The sequence below is a fragment of the Podarcis liolepis genome, assembly GCF_965112155.1.
Source record: "Podarcis liolepis genome assembly, chromosome: 4".
NCBI lineage: Eukaryota > Metazoa > Chordata > Lepidosauria > Squamata > Lacertidae > Podarcis > Podarcis liolepis.
Window position 1 is genome coordinate 106,793,986 of NC_139558.1, and position 18,326 is coordinate 106,812,311.

General features: G+C 60.7%; 2 protein-coding genes across 2 annotated transcripts in view; both read right to left on the reverse strand.

The window, feature by feature from the left end:
• Window positions 1-18,326, reverse strand: part of DCHS1 (dachsous cadherin-related 1) — a 49,746-nt gene that overhangs the window by 1,818 nt on the left and 29,602 nt on the right. Inside the window, exons 20-21 of the mRNA XM_083498814.1 lie at window positions 18,061-18,199; window positions 13,837-17,843 (exon numbers count right to left, since the gene is read on the reverse strand). Of these exons, the coding sequence (XP_083354940.1) occupies window positions 15,277-17,843; window positions 18,061-18,199 (2,706 nt within the window). The 3' untranslated portion in view covers window positions 13,837-15,276. The remainder of the gene's footprint in view (window positions 1-13,836; window positions 17,844-18,060; window positions 18,200-18,326) is intronic.
• On the reverse strand, window positions 374-7,945 carry TPP1 (tripeptidyl peptidase 1). The gene is made up of 13 exons (XM_083498815.1): window positions 7,855-7,945; window positions 7,655-7,756; window positions 6,827-6,966; window positions 5,870-6,020; window positions 5,650-5,771; window positions 5,152-5,330; window positions 4,791-4,989; window positions 4,225-4,413; window positions 3,098-3,170; window positions 2,567-2,687; window positions 2,045-2,203; window positions 1,815-1,952; window positions 374-1,642 (listed from the first exon to the last, which is right to left on the reverse strand). Exons 1-13 carry the CDS (start codon window positions 7,872-7,874, stop codon window positions 1,505-1,507), a joined length of 1,731 nt encoding a protein of 576 aa, XP_083354941.1. The 5' UTR covers window positions 7,875-7,945; the 3' UTR covers window positions 374-1,504.

Here is an 18,326-nt window from a genome sequence, read left to right on the forward strand (position 1 = left end):
CCTCTCCGGGCGGGGCGGGGCTGCGGAACTCCCGGCCACGAGAGAGGCAGCCGCCCCGGGCGGAGTGGGCCAAGCCCCGGAGGAGGAGGAGGAGGAGGAGGGGCGGGCTCTCGGCCGGGATGGCCGCCCGGGCGAGGGGATCGGGGGGGGGGGCCCTTTGGGCGGAGGCGGGGGCGCGCCTGCCCTGCTGCTGCTGCTGCTGACGGGGCGGGACTCGAGCAGCAGCATGGGGAAGCACGGAAGGGGTCCCGACCCCGACCCCCCTTCGGGGTTCAGTCCCCTCCGGCAGCCACTGCGGGTGGGCCTGGGCGAGCCGAGGCCGAGTTTGAGAGACGCGCCCGGCCGAGGCCAGAAATAAGACGCCACAGGACAGCTCCAAAGTCTTGATTTATTGCTCTGCGTTTGCATTCACACCCATGAACCCGAGACGCCACAAATCTGTTGTTTAAAAGAAAGGAATCACAACCCTAAGTACTGGTAATTGCATTTAGAATTATCAAAGCTGAATATATAAATCCATTATTGGAGGAAGAATATCCGTATTTCCACATTAAACGCTCTAGTGCAAATTAGGGGGTGGGAGTGGGGAAAGCAGGGCTGCCTCCATTGACCTTGGAGCAGGAGGGAAAGAAGGGGGGGGGGCTGCCTGGCAAAGATTTCCAGGCAATGGAGGCACTGAACTGGGCTCCCTCCACCCAAAAATCCCCCAACCTGCAAATGGTGCCCAAGTAGTGCTGGCAAAGCAGTTCCTGCAGGTGGGACAGGATCGGGGCCAGGACCCAAGCCAGGCCTTCTGCTTAGGGGGCAGCTGTGGCATAGAGGAGAGGGACTGAGCTGGCGCTGCATTTTGTGCGCCCCCCATGAGTGGGTCCGGGAGACACAGCGCCCACAGAGGGAGGGCAACCCCCACCCTCGCTCCAATGAGGTAGTTTCCAGTTGGAGCTTGTGAAGAACTGATCAAGAGCATTTGGCTATGGAGTTAAGTGTCGTAGGGGCAGGACTTCACCCTGAGAGAGTATGGGGAGGGGGGTACATCAGACCTTTAAGTGCAGAAAGGCACACCCTGTGAGCCCTCCCCCTACCTGATTTGCCAGTAATGGGACTGCTCTTGTGTTGCTGTAGATGCAAAGTTCTCACATTGGCTAAGAGAAACACCACAACCCTTTCCACGTCAAGGTATTTCACACGCAAAACACAATTTAGACTGTTAGCTTTTAGTTGCACCTTCTCCCGACGTACCACTATAGATTTACAGAGATGAATGTTTGCATATTTCTGCTTCCACTGTCTTTTCTGTTAGGCTAATGCACACTTTTTGGTTCTGCAGGGGAGGCCCTCTGAAATGCCCCCTGCCTCCATCTTGCAGCCTGAGATTCCCAACCCACACACGCCTTCCCCTGAGCAGATGTGGCTTTGGCTGCTGGACACCAGGCAAGACCTCTCAGCTCCCCCCGGCTGTTGAGTGGCCAAGCGCCATGGATGTCTGCAAGTGTGATGTGGCCGCCTAGCCCAGCAGGGCAGACAGGAGCTCTGGGTAGTTTGGCGTCCCCCAGCCGGTGACGGGATCCCAGGAAGGAGCTGCGCAGAATCCTTGGCCCTGCACAGTTTCATCTAGGCACGAGTAGTGGCAGCCCGTGGTCACCTGGGAGGAGGAGAGAGGAAGAGCCTGTCGTCAGGCAGAGCAGCCCCAGAAAAAGACCCCCCCCTTTGCCCCATGTGGCAATGCTGCTGTGTTGCGTGCCACACCCCACACACCGCTGGCAAAGCCAAGGACCAAGCTGCTTCAGCAGGATGCGGCCCCTTCCCACACTCACGTCATAGAGGGCAGTGCTGTTCCCCTTCTCCTGGAGCCGGTAGAGGGCGGGGTTGAGGAAGCCCAGGGGGGGCTGCCCTTGCTGGAGGCGCCGGTCGTTGATCAGAGCTATGATGCCCCCCACCACAGGAGTCGAGGCCTGTCGGCGGAGAAGAGGCAGAGTGAGGCCCAGCACCCCAGACGGCCCTGCCCAGGAGCGGGCCCCAGGCGGGCAATGCTCAAGAGCCTCACCGAGGTGCCGGAGACCCAGGGCATGGGGATGCGGTTGGACACCACCCAGTAGTTGTCGGAGAGAGCAGCCAGGTCTGGGTAGGCTCTGCCCGTCTTGTTGTAGTAGCTGGGCGGTGGCAGCTTGGAGGTCGTGCTCAGGAACCGCTTCACAGCTGTTGTCTGTTGAGGGAGAGACGAGAAGAGGAAGGAGGCAGCGCTGAGACGGGTCCTGGGTGAGGGATCCCAAGTCCCACCCACCTGGCAGGATCTTTCATTTCTGGACTCTCGGGGGGGGCTTGGCAGCCCTTCAGGGTGAGCTCCTGCGCTTCAAAATTCACCTCTTCACCACAGTATAAGCCATTTATGCAAATGTCCACAATTTTAAAGAAGGCTTGTGGCAAGGAGTTCCATAGTGGATCATGGAAACCCCCAAGGGCCCAGGAGCTGCAGACTGAAATCTGCCCTGATGGGTCAACAGATACCTGACTCTGCCGGAGCCAGCAGGGAGCCAGGATGGCACCTTGCGAGTGGCAGGGGACTCACCTGGTACTTGGGCATCGGGAAGACATTGCTGAAGCCTCCCCCGCTGATGGAGTCCGTGACCTCGGCACCGACCAGGAAGGGGTGCTGGAACGACGTCCCCCCCACTGTGGTCACGTATGGGCTGTGGGCACAGCGAGGCAAGGCGTCACAAAGGGTCCCAGCCCCCCAGGATGACTGCCAAGACAGGCAGCCCTCCAGCAGCTCCCCGTGTGGCTGAGGGTGGCAGAACGCAGCCCCCCTCCCCAAGAAGACTCTGCTTCCGTCCAAGGGCAGGTGGCAGAAGGAGGGCTCCCCTGCCAAGCCACAGGCCTAACCCAGTAAGGCTGCAGATCTGCTACAGAATCCCTGCATTTTGGGAAATGCGCAAGTGGCTCACTGCCCTGGTTTCAGAGAAGGGCTTGGAAAGACAAGCGCAGGTCTGCATAATGCTCAGGGGGAAGGGGAGGGGCCAGGCCTCTGTGAGTGTGTCTGGGTCAAGGACCCCCTTCGCCAGCCCCACCTGCCCCTCGCGGCGCCTTCCTCTCCTCTCACCTGGAGGCTGGGAAGCTGGGCCGGAAGGTGTGCTTCCCTCCGTGGACTGACCGGCAACCTGCTCCAGAGTCACCTGCAGGGAAAGGGCAGCCAAAGACCTGGCCAGTTGGTGGCGGCACTTGCAAGCCACTTTCACTCCCTCCCCAAACATGCTGACCTTCCCCCCCCCCCCCGGCTCTACCCTTTCAGGCACACCATGGAAACTGCTTTAGCGGCCTGGGCAACCTGCTCTGTCGACAGCAACCTGAATTTTATTGCCTTTTTGAAATTTTGCTGCTACACTATTTTATTGCCATTACTGTTTTATTCTATACCATTGATTCTATGTTTGATGTTTTTAATTACAGTGGTGCCTCGCAAGATGAAAAGAATTCGTTCCGCGAGTCTTTTCGTCTTGCAATGTTTTTCGTCTTGCGAAGCACGGTCCGTCGCAACTGCGCCTCTTCAAGCGGCTTTTTAAAAAAAGTGCAAGACGTTTTCGTCTTGCAAAGCAAGCCCATAGGGAAATCGTCTAGTGAAGCAACGCAAAAACGGGAAACCCTTTCGTCTAGCAAGGCATTCGTCTTGCGGGGCAACACTGTATACGTTTGGAAAACTGCCTTGCAATTGTTTTTGAAATTAACCAGTGAGGTAAAAATACTTCAGATGAATACATTTTATAGTAAATGTACCAAAGCAGCCCTACAGCACAACATTAAGGGATGTTTAAGCAATACTATGAATTAAAATAAGAAACCCTGAAAGTGCTTTAACACACAATATAAATCACAGCCTAACACCACCAGCTTGCCAAGGAGGACAATAAAATGTCCCAAGTCAACATAAATCTTGCCCCTGCCTTCGTCCCACAATACAAGGCAGGCAGACCCACCACTGAGAAGATCTTCTGACTGGAGGAGATGTTCACCCAGCCAACAAAGTGATAGCCAGATGCATCTCCCTCCTTGGAGTGAATTTCAAAGGCAGGTGCCACAACCAAGAAGGCCCTGCCCCTCACAGGTTTCCCTTGACGGCACAGTCACGCAGAGCGGGAGGAACATGGAGGCCAAAGTGCCATCAGAGACAGTTTTGTGTTTCGAGGGAGGGGCACCAAAGGGTTCAGGCTGCCTCTGCCTGCCTCCACCTACCTGAGGCAAAGAGGATGCTCATGCCTCGCGCGGCTGCCTTCATGAACTCCACATTGACCCGCTCCATGTACGCCCGGGACAGGCTGTCCTCGTCGTCGCCGTAGCTGACTGTGTGCACCCAGGGCAGGGCAGACATGTTGCTGAGCACAAGCAGCCACTGCAGGAAAGGCTCCTGGCTCTCGTGCCTCCCTGGGGGAGGCGAGGGGAGAAGGAATATCAGCAGAGCCCACGGGGAGCCGACCTGGCACAGGAAACAGGGAGAGGTGGGGGGCAAGCCAGCCCCAGAGACCCCCTCCTGCCTCCAAAATGTCTGCCTCATCCTGGAATGGGTGACAGGGAGAGGGTGCAGAGCCCGCCAGCCTCCCAGCATCTTCCAGTATAGCACTCAGCCCCGACTGGTCCCAGGATGAGGGTGGCGCAGAGAAAGCAGCCAGGCAGCCACATCACAGGGGGTTCCTGCCCCACCCCACTTCCCAGGTCCCCTGGGAGAGGCAAGAGAGAGGTTGGAGCCCTTCCCGGGGGGGGGGGGGATAGGAAGACAGGGAGCCAAGCGTGCTGGTCAGTACCACCGTTGCTGAAGACCCAGGTGGAGATGTTGGCCCCGGAGCTCATGATGTACTCCACGTCCAGGCTGGCTTCCAGGCCGGCCTTGCCCCAGCCCTGGTGCCCGACCACCTGGTCCACGCGCAGATGGTGAGGGAAGCTCTTCCCAAAGAGACCCATGAACTCTGCCAGGTCCGCTTGGTGGAAGTACTGCTCCAGGAACTGGAGGGGAAGGAGAAGAGGCAGGCGTGGGGCACCCAGACCCAGCACACCTCATTGCCAGGGGCACCCCTGAGGATGGCTGGGTGGCTGGGCTGAGAGCAGCTGGCCCCAGGACACTGAGGGAACGGAGAGGCTGCCGGGGGGGGGACGCCCCCCAGTTACCTGGGCACAGGCCTGGCTGTTGTTGCGGGAGCTGCCCACGTCCTTGTCAGTCAGGTTGTACCTCTGGCGGATCACAGCCGGCGTCACCCCCAGGTGAAAGGTGGAGAGCAGTGCTTTCCCGGCAGTCCAGGCCCTACTCACTGCCTTCCTCTCGGCAGGGAAGCGGTGAAGACCCCCCACTGAGAATTGGGAGGAGGAGGAGGAGAATAAGCAGAGGATGCAGTTAGCCTGGGGCAGAAGGAAGGGAGCACCTAGAGCAGCCCAAGGCTCAAGGCTGACCGGAGGCGGGGGAGAGATCTGCTCAGTCAGGCCTGCCCTCCCTTCATCACCACCCACTTCTTGGCAGGGGGAAGAGAAGATCAGCTCCCCAACGCCTATGGTGGGAAGATATTTGCCTATTTCCAGGGCTAGACGCTCTCCCCTGGCAGTCTGGGCTCATGCACACGAGGGACAGAGCGTCCCAGGCTGCCGCTCCCTCTTTCCCCAAGGCTTCCGTACCAAAATCCACGTGCTCTGCCAGCTCCTCTGCTAAGGTGTAGGCAAAGGGGGACCTGACGACGCTTCGCTCCCCGTTGACGTAGCGCTGGAACTGGGCACCCGGGAGGAGCTTTTCTGCCGTGCTGCATGGAGAAGCCTCGGGTCAGAGTCAGCTGTGGGGGGAGCTCAGGGTGCCTTCTTGCTCTCCCCTTGCCCCAAGAGCCCCCACGTCCCAACTCACCCAGCTGGCACCTGGCACTGCAAGAAGTCCTTGGTGCCCACGTCTGTGCAGTCCCAGATCCCATGAGCCTCCAGCCACTTGCGAACGGCATTCAGCGTCTGCGGGGATGGGGCGACCAGGGCCTGCACCTCCGCCAGAGACAGGAACCGGCCTGCGAGACAAAGTGGAGCGTGGAGGGAGGGAAGGAGACTCCTGGTGGCCCACCCACCTCAGAGGGTCCCCAGGGTCTCCCTCCACCCCGGGCTGCCAGGGGAGCTGGGCAGCCAAGCAAGGGCACAGTCTCCCATTGCTGGTTGCCGGCGGCTGCTCGGTCTGCCCACTTCCTGTTGAAGATGCCACTTCTGGTCTCCCTTGACAGGCTTCCCCTGAGAGCCTTGGGAGCAGCAGCAGCAGCAGCCTAGGAATGGGGCTGAGAGCTCTGCTAGGGACTCCTCGGCTAGCCAACTCCCCCCTCTCAGGAAAAAGAGTTCCCTCAGGACACAGGAAAACCACCAAGATGGTCCTGCGGTGTAAAGACGTCCTTGGGAGTTGGGAAGAGGAAATCTGCCTGCCTGCCTTCCTCCCACAAACCCTACGAGCTGCTCCTCCCAGGGAGCCACCAGAGCGCCAAAGATTGTGCAAGAGAAGCTGAGCAGGAAGTCCCCAGGGCCACAAACTCCTTGCGGCTGCAATCCTTGCACACAGGACCATGTCCCGCTGCGCTCGGTAGGCCTCACTGCCTGGGAGACATTCAGAGGGCTGCCAGCCTCGGCCTCCAAAGTGCTGCAAGGGAGCCCAGGAACAGGATGTGCCTACCTTAGAACAGTGTTGTAAGGAGAACCCTGTGCCGTCCGCCAAGGACACGTGAAACGTGCCCCTGAGCCCCAAGGAGGCCGGCTCTCCTGGCTGTACTGAGAGATGAGGGAAGCCCCAGCAGGAGGAGCAGAAGCAGGGGGCAGAGAGAGAAGGGGGCATTACCATACTCTGGAGAGTCTGGAGAGGAGACTCGCTGCACCAGCTCCTCCAGGCGCCCCACATTCTGCTGCCGGAGGGCAAAGGTCAGGCTCAGTGCCTCCGAGGCGGCCACTCGACCCAGACAGCTCCATCCCTCTGGGATCCTGGGAAAGAGACACGGCTGTCGCAGGTGGCACCAAGCTGGCAGAGAGCGGTGTGTGGGCAGCTGAGGCAAGAGCAGTGCCCAAGTCTGGCAGCGCCAGCCAAATCCAGCTTTTCCCCCAGAGGAACCGGGAATTCACACCCTGCACCCATTTCACAGAAAGGAGGCTCCTTAAGCAGACGGGTGGGGACCCAGCAAGCTCAGCTGGCAAGGCCAAAGGAAGAAGAGGAGTTTGGAGTTGAGATCCCACTTTATCACTACCCTAAGGAGTCTCAAAGCGGCTCACATTCTCCTCTCCCAGGTGAGTGGGGCTGAGAGACTTCAGAGAAGCGTGACTGGCCCAAGGTCACCCAGCAGCTGCAGGTGGAGGAGCGGAGATTAGGAGCCCACCGCTCTGAACCACTCCACCAACCAGACGCACCTCCCAATAATAAGAACATTAGTATTGATAGCCCACCCATCTGGGGGCGGGTCCTTCCTGCCAGCTGACCCCAACCTCCTCCGGGCCGACGGGCGCTTGGGGTCCGCGGCTGCCCAACTCCGCGGTCGGCCTCCCTCAGTCGAGCCCCGGCCGGGAGAGGCCTCCTTCGCGGGAGCCGGGCGGCGAGCGAGCCTCGAGGGGCCCAAGCGCCCGTCGCTCTCGTCCTGCTGCCCCGACGGCGCCCTCCGCCCCAGGCCCGGCCGCTTACTGGAAAAGCTGGTCCGGCTCCGGAGCCCACCCGAAGGCGGCGGCGGCGGCGGCGTCCAAGCGGAGCAAGGCGGGCAGCTGGAGCAGCGCCAGCAGGAGGCACCTGCACGGGAGAAACGGGAGGGGGGTCAGGCCGCGGAGCGGGACGCGTCTGCCGGGGGGGCTTCCCCCTTCCCCCCTTCCCCCCGCGCGCCCCGGTACCGGCAGTCCAGCAGCCCCATCGCAGCGCAGCCTGTCTCTCGAGGCAGGAGCCCAGAACTGAGTCACGTGAGAAGCTGCCCGTCACATGATTGCGGGGAGGGGAGAGAGAGAGAGAGAGAGAGAGAGAGAGAGAGAGAGAGAGAGAGAGAGAATCCAGATCACGTGGCTGGGCCGCTTTGAGCTGGCTGCACTCTGTGCGTGCTCAGAGGCTGCACTCTGGCCGCCGGGGCCCCCGATGGATGCTCCCCCAAGCCTCGCCCGGTGGACGCGAGGACAGGGCTCGTGAGAAAGAAAGGAAAGCGCGAGGTGTTAGGAGGGGCTTTCCAGGACAGGAATAAATCCCGCAGCCCTTTGGATGGCCCTCTCAAGCATTCGCCGGCTGAGAGCTGGGCGCCTTTTCTGTCCGGGGCCTGCGCTGGAAGCGGCGACGCTCGCCCTCGGGATCCTGGTGGGGAGGAAGGCGACGAGTCACCACCTTCCCCGCCACAACTGCACCGGACGTGGGCAGGGGCTCATGTGGGCACCCGCCAGGGCCACACCGAAGGCCCGCCAGATGCCCAGCTGCGGTTCGAGGGCGATTGCGTGACTAACTTTGCTTTTAAGAAAGGACAAGCATTTTAGCACGCATTAGAAGTGGGTGGGGGTCAGAAGGGGGTGGGATGAAATGGTCCCCTGGGCTGCCAGGGGCGCCTGCCCTTCACTCGCATCCCCACCACATCTCTTGGGGAAGACAGAGGAGCCCTCGCCTCGCCTGCAGCCCCGGCAGAGAGTGGTCTGCTGCTCTTCCTTCCAAAGCTATCTAGAAAGAAGCATCGCCTGCTGCGGAGTAAACACAGGTCCGTGGGGGAAATCGAGTGTTTTCTGGAAGGGGGACTGGCATGGGTTGGCACTGGCATCCGTTTCAAGGCTGGAGCCCAGATCCAGGTTAGAACCACAGCCTCAAAGGATGAACACTCCCCCCCCCCCCGGAGCCCTCCTGCTTCGCACCAGTCTCTCAAGTGGGGTTGGTGGGAAGAGCCTGGCAGCTGAGCAAGACCAAAGGCCCGTTTGGCGCAGCTCCCTGTTCTCTCCGTGGCCGGCCAGACGTCTCTGGGGAGCCTGCAAGGGGGACCTGTGCTGCTCCCAGCAAGTGGTGTTCAGGGGCATCTCAACACTGGACTTGGAAGTCGTGTTAGAACGTAGCATTGTGGGACATGGGTGGCCCTGTGGTCTAAACTACTGAGCCTCTTGGGCTTGCTGATCAGAAGGTTGGCGGTTCAAATCCACGCAACAGAGTGCGTTCCTGTTGCTCTGTCCCAGCTTCTGCCAACCTAGCAGTTCAAAAGCATACCAGTGAGAGGAGATAAATAGGAACTGCTGCAGCGGGAAGGTAAATGTGCTCTGGCCCTCGTCATGGTCCTCCATGCTCCAGTAGTGGTTTAGTCATGCTGGCCACATGACCCAGAAAGCGCCACATCCCTTAGTTGAATTTGACTGGACTTAAACAAAGGTCCGTATAGGAAAAGCTATGGTTTTCCCAGTAGTGATGTATGGAAGTGAGAGCTGGACCATCAAGAAGGCTGATCGCCGAAGAATGGATGCTTTTGAATTCTGGTCCTGGGGGAGACTCTTGAGAGTCCCATGGACTGCAAGAAGATCCAACCTCTCCATTCTGAAGGAAATCAGCCCTGAGTGCTCCCTGGAAGGACAGATCCTGAAGCTGAGGCTCCAATACTTTGGCCACCTCAGGAGAAGAGAAGACTCCCTGGAACAGACCCTGATGTTGGGAAAGATGGAGGGCACAAGGAGAAGGGGACGACAGAGGACGAGATGGTGGGACAGTGTTCTCGAAGCTACCAGCATGAGTTTGACCAAACTGCAGGAGGCAGTGGAAGACAGAAGTGCCTGGTGTGCTCTGGTCCATGGGGTCACGAAGAGTCGGACACGACTAGACGACAACAACCACCACCGTCCAGGGCTCCTTTACCTTTACCTGTAATGCATGGGCTCCTTGCATTCAAGCTGGAGGGCCAGGAAAGGGACTGATCTCTGCTCAAGATGCCAGAGATCTTCTGCCAGTCCGACAGCCCTGGGCTGCAAGGGCCGGCAAGCTGATCCGGCCAAAAGCAGGACTCACTTGCACCCGACACCTCAGAACACCCTGCTTGGTCACAGGCTCCTGCTAGACACACATTGAAGCTCTCTGAGCACTGAGAAGCAGGGGCTGCCCCCCCCCCCGGTGCACCTGCATGGTTTGGGGTTTCCGTCACACGCAAAAGAGGCACACCACCTTCCCCCGGCCTCTGACGCCTGAGCTGCGTGTCACCAGGACCCACCTTCTTCCTGTGACTAATTTGTTTTGAAGTGCTTTTAAGGTTGCTTATTAAATTGTCGCAAGCTGTGACCTGATGGTGAAATAAGAACAACTCCTGCAAGGACGCGTCATGCATCCCGGATGCTTCCTTCCGAAGGAAGTCCTTGGAGGCTTTTGACGCTGATGAAACACAAAAGGAGCCTGGCTGCAGGGTCAGAGGAACAGCCTGTCCCGTCAAGCACCCTCTTCTCACACCAGGGGAAGCCTGGAGGCAGGACGTGAGCACAGAAGCAAGGCTCTTCCTTCTCCACTTGGAGACGGCGAGGCTGTGGCCCTCAGAGGCCCCAGGGCCCTACACACAGGCTGAGCATGAGTGGAAGGGCCCAGGAGATGCTGCTTCCCTGCGGAGCTTCCAGGGTGAGGAGTCTTGCAGAGAGAAGTGCAGCCTTCCATGTGTCCCATTCTCAACTCAGTCTAAATGCTACGGCTGCTTTGCAAGCAGCTTGATGACATCATTTCCCAGTGGATACTGAGGAAGGAAAGACAAAAGACTGGTCCCTTTTCCCTACGCCTAGCTGTTTGCTGTTTGCAAACTATGGCAAGTTCTTAAAGAAATGGGAGTGCCTGATCATCTCATCTGTCTCCTGCGAAATCTCTATGTGGGACAAGAAGCTACAGTTAGAACTGGATATGGAACAACTGATTGGTTCCAAATTGGGAAAGGAGTACGGCAAGGCTGTATATTGTCTCCCTGCTTATTTAACTTATATGCAGAATTCATCATGCGAAAGGCTGGGCTGGATGAATCCCAAGCCGGAATTAAGATTGCCGGAAGAAATATCAACAACCTCAGATATGCAGATGACACAACCTTGATGGCAGAAAGTGAAGAGGAATTAAAGAACCTTTTAATGAGGGTGAAAGAGGAGAGCGCAAAATATGGTCTGAAGCTCAACATCAAAAAAACGAAGATCATGGCCACTGGGCCCATCACCTCCTGGCAAATAGAAGGGGAAGAAATGGAGGCAGTGAGAGATTTTACTTTCTTGGGCTCCATGATCAGTGCAGATGGTGACAGCAGTCACGAAATTAAAAGACCCCTGCTTCTTGTGAGAAAACCAATGACAAACCTAGACAGCATCTTAAAAAGCAGAGACATCACCTTGTCAACAAAGGTCCATATAGAAAAAGCTAAGGTTTTCCCAGTAGTGATGTATGGAAGTGAGAGCTGGACCATAAAGAAGGCTGATCGCCGAAGAATTGATGCTTTTGAATTATGGTGCTGGAGGAGACTCTTGAGAGTCCCATGGACTGCAAGAAGATCAAACCTCTCCATTCTGAAGGAAATCAGCCCTGAGCGCTCACTGGAAGGACAGATCGTGAAGCTGAGGCTCCAATACTTTGGCCACCTCATGAGAAAAGAAGACTCCCTGGAAAAGACCCTGATGTTGGGAAAGATGGAGGGCACAAGGAGAAGGGGACGACAGAGAATGAGATGGTTGGATGGTGTTCTTGAAGCTACTAGCATGAGTTTGATCAAACTGCGGGAGGCAGTGGAGGACAGAAGTGCCTGGCGTGCTCTGGTCCAGGGGGTCACGAAGAGTCGGACACGACTAAACGACTAAACAACAGCTGTTTGCTTCCGAGGCAACCCATTGTCTCAACTTACACAACAAAGAAGAACCGTAGCAAACTAGGCCTGTTGACTTGAAATCAGTCCCTCGCCTGGCTCTCCTCCTCCTCCTCCTGTTCTTGTTCGACTGGTCTTTTGCCTACACAAGTGAGAGCAGCGACAAGAGGAAGGGCGAGGAGGCGCCCCGACAGCAGCGCAGGGATCAGAAGGGCGTGTGCCCAAATGTCTTCAGCCCGTGGGCAGACTTGGGTTTTGGCAAATGTAAGGCATTAGAGAGATGCAGATAAAGGTGGCACACACCTGCTAGTTAACTCTTTTTTGGCAAGAGAGATCAACAGCAGCTTCCGCGGTGCTCTGGATAAACATGCTCACACACCTCCAGGCCGTGGCCCACAGCTCTGGGCCCCATGGAGCGCTTGCAGCAACAGTGGGGCTGGACCTCAGGCGGCCATCCAGCCTCTCCTTAAGAACTCCAACCTTCCCCTCGCGGGAATCTCTTCCACTGCTGAACAGCTCTGACTGTCAGAAAGTTTTCCTGAGTGTTTAGTGGGAGCAGCCCGGTTCCTCCGCTCTCTCCGGTGCCCTCCAGCCGCTCGCCCCCGAGCTGCCGACAAAGGCTCGTGCCTCCGCCCCAAGCCCCTTCCCAGCTGGCGCGCCTGCCCCGCGGGGCTCCCCCTCACCTACCTCCTGGAGGGCTGCGAGAGGCGGCGCGCTCGGCTGGGTTGGGGGGCTGAGTGGGAAGGGATTCCCCAGGTCATCCAGTCCACCCCGTCAGGCAAGATGCGCAGCTCAAGCGTCCAGGTTCACCCGCAGTTCACGTCTGCGCGCCGCTCTGGCTAATCCTGCCAATTGGCCGCCGCGGGGAGCTGAGCCGCCTGATTAGGCGCATCTGCTTCGGGGCTTAGGCTAAGCGGATGAAGCCCGGCGCCCCCCAAGCTGAGCGCGCGACGGGGCGGGAGCCTGGACCAGGCGCGACCGAGGGTGGCGCGGGCCGGGAAAGCCCCCCTCCTGTCAGGGCCTCCGGAAGCAGCGCCGACGCCGACCCCCTTCGCCCGCTGCGCCGGCCGGGGCTCTCCTCGCCGCCGCCGCCGCAGGTCTGGGCGTCGAGTGGGGCAGCAAACTGCCCTTGGGGGGAGAGAGGGGTGCTGGAGGGAACAGCCGTCCAGGAGGAAGAGCGGCTGCTCTCGCCACGGAAGCCCCGTCGGGGGCGGTCGGGGGCTCCGAGCCGCCACGACTGTGCTTGACTCTGCAGCTGGAGGCAGCCCCGCTTCTGCCGGCCCGTGGCTGGAAGCACAGGAGGAGCGAAGGCTCTGGGCTCGGGTCCTGCTTGCCGGCTCCTCTTGGGGGCGGACGAGATGAGCCCTTGGCCTGATCCTGGAGCCGAAAGCTCTTCCGAGGGTTTTCTGGCCCACTAAGCTGCCTACCATCCCCCCTAAGCGGTTGCCTTGGGGGTACGGGGCCCCGTCTCATCCCCTCAGTCCCCCCCCCCCCCGCCAAGAAGACGAGTCCTTACAAACACGGTGTGGTTTATTAAGGCATTACTTCAAAGAGTTGGCACTTGGATCCGGTCCCTGCTCGAAAGGAGGGCCGGGGGGGGGGGCGGGCGGGCACCCGGGACTTCTCATGCTGCGGATGCTCAGCAATACAAAAAGATACAAAATGCTGGAAATAGGAAACAGATTACAATAAATAAAGAGAGTCTGCCAGGCTGGGCTGCCGTCAGGGCAGAGAGGATGCCGGAGAGGGAGGCTCCAGGACGGGCCTCGGGGGGGGGGGGAGGGAAGGAGGCCACCACCCTCGCCCGCTCAGCAGGGGTCTCCTGGGCTTGTCCCTCAGAAAGGCCTGGGCCCATTGGTCTTGTGCAGGCAGCCTCAATTCTGCTGGTAGAGCTTTTCCCGGCCCGGAGAGGAAGTGCCCTCGGCCACCCCAGGCCCACCCCCCTGCGCAGGAGCCTTCTGGGAAGCCTGTGGGCAAGGAGCACACTTGTTGCAGCTCCCGTCCCCTTCCCGCCCCTGCCCTGATGGGGTCTCTCCGCCATGCTTCCTGGGCTTTGCACCCGCCAACTCTTCCCAGCTGCAGCTTTCAAGCCCCTCAAGCTCCTTGTCACGCTGGAGCCAGTTGACCAGCCTGGCAGCTGAACTCTTCCCCTCCTGACATGCTAGCTTTCTATCTGCAGGGCATTTGGCCAGACGCGATCCCTCTTGCCAGCACTGGCAGGGAAGGTGGAGCAGCTGCTTGGCATGCAGAAGATCCTGGGTACAAAACTTGGCCGCCTCTCCAGGGAGGCCTGGGAAGTTCCCCCGTCTAGGCAGATGCTACCAGCCAGAGCTGGGTGGCTTCAGGAGATGGCCGCTCCCTCTGCTTGCCCTTATTCTCATGTATGTGCCTGTAGGGCGGGATGGGGGGGGGACAGACAGGGGTGTTTAATTATTGCTACTGTAGTACCATTCCCTCCCCTCACTGAAAAAGGGAAGCCAAGGGAGGAGCACTTGGTTATTGCAAGTCTGTGCTGAGGGTGGGGGAGGTATTGCTTTGAAGTTGTGGGGAGCCTGGGACCCCCTGCTTCAGTCTCAGACAAAGAGCAACGCGGACAAGAAGGGCATTGGTGCTGTCTCACCCCACGACCCCATGGCCCCACACCCAGTGCCTTCCTGGGCAGCACCCAGTGTGAGCCAGCAAAGTGAAGATGCCCTCTTCCTAGGTTAAGATTTCCTTGTGTGTGTGTGTTGGGGGGGGGGGAAACCAGCCCCCCAAGGCATGCATATGCCAGTGCAAAGCAAGCAGTGGGAGGAGGGCACGGGGCCCCCTGGCACGGAAGGAGAGCTGGTGGCATCATGTGGGACTGTGAAGGGCACAAGTTGCACCTACCTTGGCCCAGAGAGAGAGAGAGAGAGAGAGAGAGAGAGACGCTTTGGTCAGGCAAAGAGGCCCCTCCATGCTGGCTGCCCCCTTTGCTGCTGTGGGGTGCATTTGAGTCCCCTCACGGGTCTGGAGGGGGCAGTGACAGCCCTGAGGCCATGGGGGCTTCAGCCAGACCCCCTTCAGCAGACCCAGCCCAGCCAGCTCTGTGTGCAGGGGGGAGCAGTGCCCCGTGGGGTGGGGTGGGGGTGGAACAATACTGAGAAGGTGGTGTGTGTCTTCCTGTGAGTAGCGTCTGTACATGGAGTGGGGGCAGTGGAAGGACAGCAGGGAGATCTGCCACAGGGCAGTGGTCCTTGTGCCACGCATGGAATGCCCCCGGGAGCGCAGCCCATCTCCTGCCACCGCTTTGGCCAGCCAGTTGCCTGGAGAGGGACGCATTCTGCCCCTCACAGCATCCCTTTGCACCGAGGAAGAGGTGAGGAGGGTGATGCCGGGGCAGCTTCTGCAACCCACGACTCTCCTGCAGGCAGAGCGCCCCAGATGCAGGAGCCAGCCTGGCAAAGTCCCACAGTCTCGGCTCCAGGAGCGGGGGGGGGGGGTTGTGCTCAGTCAAAACCCTTTGCAGAGTCCCAAGCTAGATGCGGAGCTCGGCCTCCTCGGAGGCCTCCAGGGAATGCTCGGTGCTGATGGCGGACGCCGAGGGCCCCTGGGAGACCCCGAAGGGAGAGACCATGGGGGAGCGTGCAGCCAGTGGGGAGAGCGAGGGGGAGAAGCTGGGGGACATGGCGGCCGAGGAGAGGGAGCCCTCGTGGCTGATGGGGGAGCGCCGCAGAGAGGAGGAGGAGGCGGTGGCCAGGTGGGGGAAGGCCCGCCCCACGGCCGGCTTGGGGGGCACGGACTTGGCGCCCGGGTGCGCCACGGAGGTGATGAGTGGAGGCGGGTCGATGCGGGGCTTGGGCTTGGTGGGGAAGGGCTTGCGCAGGGAGCTCTCGTCCTTCAGGCGGGCGATTTCTGTGAAGACGCTGGCCAGGGGCTGGAACTGGGGGCACCAGTTGAGGAGGTAGTCCCAGTTGTAGCTGCCGCGAAGCTCCTCGTCACTGGCCACAATGGCCGTCAGGGAGCCGTCCACGCAAGGCTTCCCGTCCTCCGGAAAAGAGTAGTCTTTGGGGGCGGAGGAGACGCTGAGCCCACAGCCGGCCCCCAGGTAGGGGCCGCTGCTGCCCCCGTCATCCCGGTAGAGCTGGGGGGGCTGGCCGGGAAGCAGCAGGCCCCCAGGCCCCTTCCGGTTCTTGAACCAGTGAGCCGCATCCAGGGTGGCGGCCTCGCAGGAGACGTCCGAGAGGCGGTCCGCGTCCGTCTGGATGCCCGAGTCGGGCCCGCGAGCCACCAGGTGCTCCTGCAGGGAGGAGGTGACGCTGGACATGCGGGGACACTCGTTGATCATGCGGATTTCGTCGTCCTCGGCCGCCTCGGCGGACCCTCGCCCGCTGGAGTGGGACGGGTCCAGAGACCCACCCCGGGTGTAGGGGCCGGCCGGTTCCGTGCCATAGCCGGGCAGCGCCTCGTGGTAGAGGCAGTCTCCGCCGGGCAGAGTCGGCTCGCCGTGGCCCAGCTTCTGCAAGGAGCCACTCTGCACATGGGCCAGATCCACCTCCTTGGGGCCCCGGCTCTGCCGCGAGCGCACCAGGGCCAGCACAATGGCCACGCTGGCCAGCACCACCACCACGCCCAGGGAGGCGGCCACGGCAACCACCAGGAGCAGGTTGAGGTCGGGCACCAGGCCGAAGGAGGTGTGTGTCACGTCCACGGTGACCTGGGCGGAGGCCGAGCGCGAGGCGGGCAAGGGGCTGTGGGCCTGCACCTCCAGCACCATTTCCCGGGGCCCTTGCTTGGGAGGCCCCCCCGAGGGCGCCTGGCTGTCCACGCGCAGGTAGATGGCGCCACTGGTTTGGTTGATCCCGAAGAAGGGAGACGGCTTGAGCAGCGTGTAGAGCACCACTCCGTCCGGGCCCTCGTCCTCGTCCGTGGCCACCACGGCCCCAATGCTCTGCCCCCGCTGGGCACCCTCGGGGACCTCGAAGCTGAAGGCCGGGCTGAGGAACACAGGGTCATACTCGTCCTCCCCGGTCACCAGAACACGCACGGTGGCCGTGGCCGATGTGTTGCCAACATCCGTGGCCTGCACCCGCAGCTGGACGGCCTTTGTGCGCTCAAAGTCAAAGGGCTGCAGTGCGTGCAGCTCCCCAGAGCTGCTGTTGATGGCGAAGACCTCCCCGCCCTCGCTGGGCAGGAGGGCGTAGCGCAGCTCCCCAAAGGCTCCCACGTCCAGGTCCACGGCCCGCACGGTGGTGACCAGGCTCCCTGGCGGCAGGTTCTCCCGCAGGCTGCAGCTCAGCACCTCCAGGGGGAAGTAGGGGAGGTTGTCATTGACGTCCTTCACCTCCACGGTGATGGACGCCAGGGCAAAGTGGCCGCCTGCTCCGTCCGAGGCCCGCACCACCAGGGTGTGGAGGGCCTGGGCCTCGCAGTCCAGCGCCTTTGCCAGGCGCAGCGCCCCTGTGGATGGGTGCAGCTGGAAGAGTCCGCCGGGGTCCCCGGAGCTGATGCTGTAGCGGACCTGGCCGTGGGGCCCCGAGTCAGGGTCCTGGGCTGCCACGCGCAGCAGCTCTGCCCCGGGCACGGTGCCCTCGCTCACGGCCACGTGGTAGGCAGAGCGTCCAAACACCGGGGGGTTGTCGTTGACGTCCAGCACCGTGAGCAGCACGGGCACCAGGGCGCTGTGCTGAGGCACTCCCCGGTCTGACACGGCCACCGTCAGGTTGTAGATGGCCACGGCCTCAAAGTCGAGGGGCTCCACCAGCACCAGGGCGCTGGCGCCCCCGGAACGGCCCTCTAGCTGGAAGGCGTGGCCACTGTTCCCGCTGACAATGGTGTAGTCGAGGGCCGCGTTCTCCCGCGTCACGTCGGCATCTGTGGCTTCCAGGGTGAGCAGGGTGGTCCCCGGGTGCAGGTCCTCCGACACGCAGGCGTTGTAGTGCGGCTTCAGGAACTGGGGCCCGTGGTCATTCACGTCCAGCACTTGGATCTGCACCGTGGTCCAGGCCGAAAGGCTGGGCGTGCCCCGGTCGCGGGCCTCCACTAGGATGTCCAGTGTGGAGCGCCCCGGATCCAGCACCAGGAGCTGCGTGGTGAACATGGTCCCTGGGAGGGCAGAGAAAGGGCAGTGAGGAGGAATAGGAGGAGGAAGAGAAAGAGGAGGAAGGAGAGAGAGCAGAGGGAGAACATCACAGAGAACGAAGAAGAGGAGAAGGAGGAGCTCAGCCAAAGTCCCGTCCCTCCCAGAACTGCCCCTGCCCCCCAACGCATCTCACAGGGGCCTTTCCGTGGGTAGAGCCTCCTCCCACAGCTGCCTTCATACCGTTGGTCTGGTGGATGGAGACCAAGTGGCTTGGCCTGGCCAGCTGGTAGGTGATCTCCCCGTTGGCGCCCGAGTCCAGGTCTGTGGCGCTGAGGGTCAGGATGGGGCTGCCAGCTCGGGTGTGTTCTGGCAGTACAACCTGGGAGGACACAGAGGGTACCTGTCATTCCTGGGCATTTATTTGCCCTCCAAGGTTGTGGGGGAAACCTGTTGGCATGAGCTGCCCCCCACCCATGGGTGCCCCTGTGAGGAGCCAAAGGGGGAGC

Coding starts and splice junctions, on each gene's coding strand:
- TPP1 (XM_083498815.1), bottom strand. CDS start 7,874: ATGGGGCTGCTGGACTGCCG. Junction 1,953..2,044: donor CCTGGGTCTCCGGCACCTCG/GTGAGGCTCTTG, acceptor CTCCGCCGACAG/GCCTCGACTCCTGTGGTGGG. Junction 1,643..1,814: donor ACAGCACTGCCCTCTATGAC/GTGAGTGTGGGA, acceptor TCCTCCTCCCAG/GTGACCACGGGCTGCCACTA.